Below are 5291 nucleotides of genomic sequence, written 5' to 3' on the forward strand. Positions count from 1 at the left end.
GTAAAATAAAAGGAAAAATTCTGGTTTTTTCATTTTAATTCAACATCTCAAAATTAAATAATATTACTATACATATATATATATATATATGAAATCATTTATGTCGAGTAAGAGAAAAAAAAAAAGATAAAAAGTTCGTTGATTGTTGTAATCGTTGGAGAAGGATACACGATCATCGAATAAAGAAGAAGACAAAGAAAATTCAAAGTCCATTAATGTGTGTGTGTGTGTGTATTGTGAACGCGAGATTATTACAAATATTTAATCTAATCTAATAGATTACTTCGAAATAATTGGCATACCGAAAAATATCGGATTAATCTTCCGACGATTAAAACGAGGAAAATTATGAATACGTGTTCATTGTTTGATCAACTTTTTTTTTTCGTATCTTTTTTTATTTCTTTCATTTCCAGATTTACATTATTAAAGGAATTCAAGGAGAAATAACGCAAATATAAAAATTACAATATTGCGTATCGAAAAAAGAAAAAACAAAACAGACAAACAATGGAAGTTTTAATACACGAGGCCTCGGACAAACGTGAAATTATCGATGGTACTTCTTCCGTTAATCATCATAATGACACCAATTTAAATGGCAATAAAATAACTACGTTGGATCGAAAAGAAAAGGATGAAAATGATTTAAACGTATCGTATGGGAAAAAAATTAACAAAATTAATTCGGTCGATATTATATTTGAAAACATTACCTATAACGTTCCACTTGGATTTCGAAAAGGTATGATGATAATATAATTATTTATTTTATTGTTAAATGATATAATGTGTTATAATATATACTTTGATTCGAACAAATATATATAATATGTTTTAATATTTTTTTTAATTTATACAACATACATGTATAATATATACAAAAGTAATAACTATATTGAAAGTATAATTATAATAATAAAACAAAATGTCTTCTTTGTTTGCAATCGTAATAGATAATTCGATTAAATTCATTTTTAAACGTTATAACGTTGTATAATATATATTTCGATTCGAACAAATATATATAATATGTTTTAATATTATTTTTAATTTATACAATATACATGTGTGTATATATACAAAAGTAATATCTCTATTTTAAGTATAATTATAATAATTAGATAAAATGTCTTATTTAATTACAATCGTAAAAGATAATACGATTAATTTCATTTTTAAACAATATTACGTGTTATAATATATTTCGATTCGAACAAAGATATATAATATATGTTTTAATATTATTTTCAATGTATATACATTTACAAAAAGTAATATACTTTTATTGATATTATAAATAATAAGAAGATTTCTTTGTCTCGTGTTTGACAACGTTATTTGTCGAAAATTTTAAACAAAAAAACCGATATAAATCGTGTAATTATATAATTTAACGAAAAAAAACAAAACAAAAGAAACAAATATAGATCTAAATGTTTAATTACTTATATTTATTACTACCTGTATAAAAAAGATAATGCGAAAAAAGAAAAAAAAGAACAAAAGAAGGATAATCGACAAATCAAACGATTTAATTGTCCTTTGTAAATGTCTTACGTCATTTTTCTTATGTACTTGTGTTACATCAGACTTGTTTTTTTGTTGTTTCATATCGCATATTATATTGAAATTAATTCCGATCGAATCTTTATAATGAAATTTTTTTTTCATCATTTTATTATCATTATAAAAAGGTCGAAAGGAAATACTTCATGGGATTAATGGTAGGCTCAATGCTAAACAATTGATTGCATTAATGGGACCCTCGGGTGCTGGAAAATCATCATTACTCGACGTTCTATCTGGTTTTCGAGAAACCGGTGTTGACGGGGTCATTTATGTCAATGGACGAATCAGAGAACTTCGTTCTTTTTCAAGGTGAAACAATGATTCATATTTAATGAAATCGTTGAAAATAATAATCAATTAAAATTAATCAACGTAAAGTATTTTTTCTTTTGTATGAATCTTCATTTGATTTTATACAATTTGTTTGTTTATATAAACAATCAGATATTCGGCCTACATAACTCAAAATGATTGTTTGGAACCATTGTTAACGGTTTTGGAAAGCATGAGAGTAGCTGCTGATCTTAAATTGCCAATTAATACGCCTAAGTATCAAAAGGAGACTATAGTAAGTGTTGGTTTATTGTTCACATTTATTTATTCGTATTATTTGATTTAATTTATAAGAAAAATGATTTTTTATTAATTTAACGATCGAATGAACCGTTTTAAATAAAACAAAAAAAATAAAACACATATGTGTGTGTATATATATATATCTTAAAACTTTTGCACTTCTACGTCGAGTGTGACTCGACATGAATTTTTATCTCAAGTGATATCATCGTACACTTGATAAATACAAAATACAACAATAGTGTAAATAAAACGGATATTCGATTTGAAATTTTTCTCTTGCTCTTCCTTTTACATTTCATTTATATTGTTTTTATTTTTTTTCTCTCTCGATCGAATATTTAAAAAGAAAAGCGTTGAAATAAGATTTGATGCCAATTGAAATAATGGAATAATATATTTTTTTGTTTATTTATAAACGAATAATATATACATTTTATACATTTTTAAATATTATAGGATTCATACAAATTATATTCTATTTTTATATATTACATGGTTACCATTAGTTTAACAAATTTTTAAAAATATTTATATAGGTTATACAGGTTATACAAGGAAATTGAAGAATATCAAGATTCACAAGATTCGTTTGTTGGTACATGTCCGAAATATTAATGTACAAAAATTAACTTAAATATTTTTGATCTTTCATCTAAATATTTGACATTAATTAAAATTTCACCATATGAATCTTAACATTCTCTAATTTCGGTTATTAACGGTAACACATTATAAATATATTTCTTGAAAATTATTTTTCCAATTTTCCTACGAATAAAAAATCTCACTAAGAAAACATTTGGCACAAATTCGGTAACAAAATGGTACCCTAATTAAATCAGTTTGCTTAATCATATTATATTTTGTTAACATTTTTTTTACACAATAAGTTTTTATTCAAATCGACTGATTTACGAATAATAATTAAACAATTGTTGTAAAATTATCGTGAAAAAAGAAATTGCAAATTAATGAAATTCTTAGATAGAAGAAATACTCACGACGTTGGGATTGTACGAGCATATAAACACGAGAACGGGACAATTGAGCGGTGGACAAAAGAAAAGATTGTCCGTGGCTTTGGAATTGGTTAATAATCCTACCGTTATGTTTTTGGATGAGCCAACAACGTAAGCGAACAATTATTATCAACGATTATTTATTTATAACATTAAGAAAAAAAGAAACAGAAAAAACAGAACAAATCTGTCGGATCGAAACGGAGTGGATCGATTGACAAATTATTATTATTATTATTATTATTATTATTTTTTCAGAGGATTAGACAGTTCGTCGTGTATGCAAGTTATAAAATTGTTGAAACTTCTTGCCAAACAAGGAAGAACAATAATCTGTACGATTCATCAGCCCAGTGCGTCCATATTTAAAATCTTTGATCACGTAAGAAAAAAAGACAATTGTTTATTCCTCTTTTTTTAATGCAAATAATGCAATGTAAAAGATTTCCAAATGGTGTTATGACCTACCTAAACGGGTTGAGTCAATGTTTTCGAATTGATGATAGAAAATATTTTTTGTGCACAATTTTTTCGGCTAATTAGATAATAAAAATTAACATAAAATAACATAACATTAAATAAATAAAATTTCCATAAATAGGACAGATGTCCTGATTATGGAAAGAAAAAAAAATGGGGGCAGGGGAGAGGGGGTACTTTCTGTAAAAAAATAATTCTTTTCAGTAACCGTAAATTGTAATTTGTCAAAAATAAATTTAACTTTTGTTAATATCGTCAAACAACGTGGGGGGTCACGACACCGTAAGGGTACATCATTTGTCAGAGTATTTGTTTCATTTAAACGAATCTAACAAATTTGTTGTTTTTTCTGTTGAATTTTTATTAAACAGATTTACGTACTGGGCAAAGGGAATTGTCTTTATCAAGGATCTACCGAGAAATTAATTCCGTATTTGGAATCAATGAATTTGCATTGCCCGATGTATCACAATCCTACGGATTATAGTAAATAATATTATTTATTTCTTTTTTTTATATATATTTTTAATGAATAAATTCTATAAACGGGGGATATATTCTAGTGTGTGTACAAACCGTTTGCGAGGTGTTGATTTTTAACAACAATTTATTTCTAATCTCAAATTTTCTGTTTAAACATTTTTTTATTGCAATTTAAAAATTAATTGTTTGTATTATGAGACACGCTAGAATAATCCCTTAAGTGAACAATTAGTATTAATAATTCATCGCGTAATTATCAAACAGTGATTGAATTGGCATGCGGCGAGTATGGCGACGATAAGCTAACGACATTGATAAACAATTCGGATAATGGCCGAAATCTGCAATGGTTCGAAGATTATAAGTCATTGAAAGATGCGAAAACATTAAGAGGTGAGATATGTTTACGCACATTCCATAAATAATTACACACCTATACGGGGTTTAATTTATTTTACAACAACGAGTGAGACTCGTGGTAAGAAATTTCGGTCGTAAAACAATAAGTACGAGCTTGATTCGTGATACTTCGGATCAATAGGAATCAACACGAGTCATAGACGTGGTTCAATTGTTCTCGATATTTGTACAGAATAAATGGAAAACATTATAAAGATGATGACTGATATATATATTTGTTTAATTATAATAATAATTAACGTAAATATATAATTATAATATGATTTGAACGTTTTTAGCACTGAATCCATTAAAGGAAATGAAAAGGATAGACAAGACTTTCGAATCTCAGGTTACACCGTTAAACAATCAAATCTATACTTTATTGAAAAGAGGAATATTAATGTACAAAAGAGACGTGGTAAATATTTCAATTGATATTATATTTTTTTTATAATTTTCTAATATATTTTATAAATAATCGATCAATATATATATAATATGTTACCGTCAAAGCCGAAAATCAGTCATTGCTAGTAATTCCTCGGCATTACTATGAATGCAAAGAACCTTTCAGACGAAGTCAGAGATTGAAAAATTCTTCCACTTTTTCCTAGGCATCGAACATAATACTTTGATATTCTATAGAATATCAAATTACTATTTAAACAACGTTGAAAAGAATACATTCTCAGACACAGACACACGCAGCCATACGATCAAACAATATCAGAGATTGCAATGCTGTAAATTGTGCAT

The 5291-nt window shown here is 26.3% G+C and overlaps 1 protein-coding gene across 1 annotated transcript in view; it reads left to right on the top strand.

Moving 5' to 3' along the window:
* Window positions 1-5291, top strand: part of LOC106789245 (ATP-binding cassette sub-family G member 4-like) — a 16827-nt gene that overhangs the window by 9255 nt on the left and 2281 nt on the right. Inside the window, exons 2-9 of the mRNA XM_014753310.1 lie at window positions 417-745; window positions 1698-1881; window positions 2017-2140; window positions 3136-3281; window positions 3429-3552; window positions 4022-4136; window positions 4398-4526; window positions 4832-4953. Coding sequence (XP_014608796.1) covers window positions 511-745; window positions 1698-1881; window positions 2017-2140; window positions 3136-3281; window positions 3429-3552; window positions 4022-4136; window positions 4398-4526; window positions 4832-4953 — 1179 coding nt within the window. The 5' untranslated portion in view covers window positions 417-510. The remainder of the gene's footprint in view (window positions 1-416; window positions 746-1697; window positions 1882-2016; window positions 2141-3135; window positions 3282-3428; window positions 3553-4021; window positions 4137-4397; window positions 4527-4831; window positions 4954-5291) is intronic.

Source organism: Polistes canadensis, unplaced genomic scaffold (assembly GCF_001313835.1).
Source record: "Polistes canadensis isolate GaletaPanama2010 unplaced genomic scaffold, ASM131383v1 scaffold_172, whole genome shotgun sequence".
Taxonomy (NCBI): Eukaryota; Metazoa; Arthropoda; class Insecta; order Hymenoptera; family Vespidae; genus Polistes; species Polistes canadensis.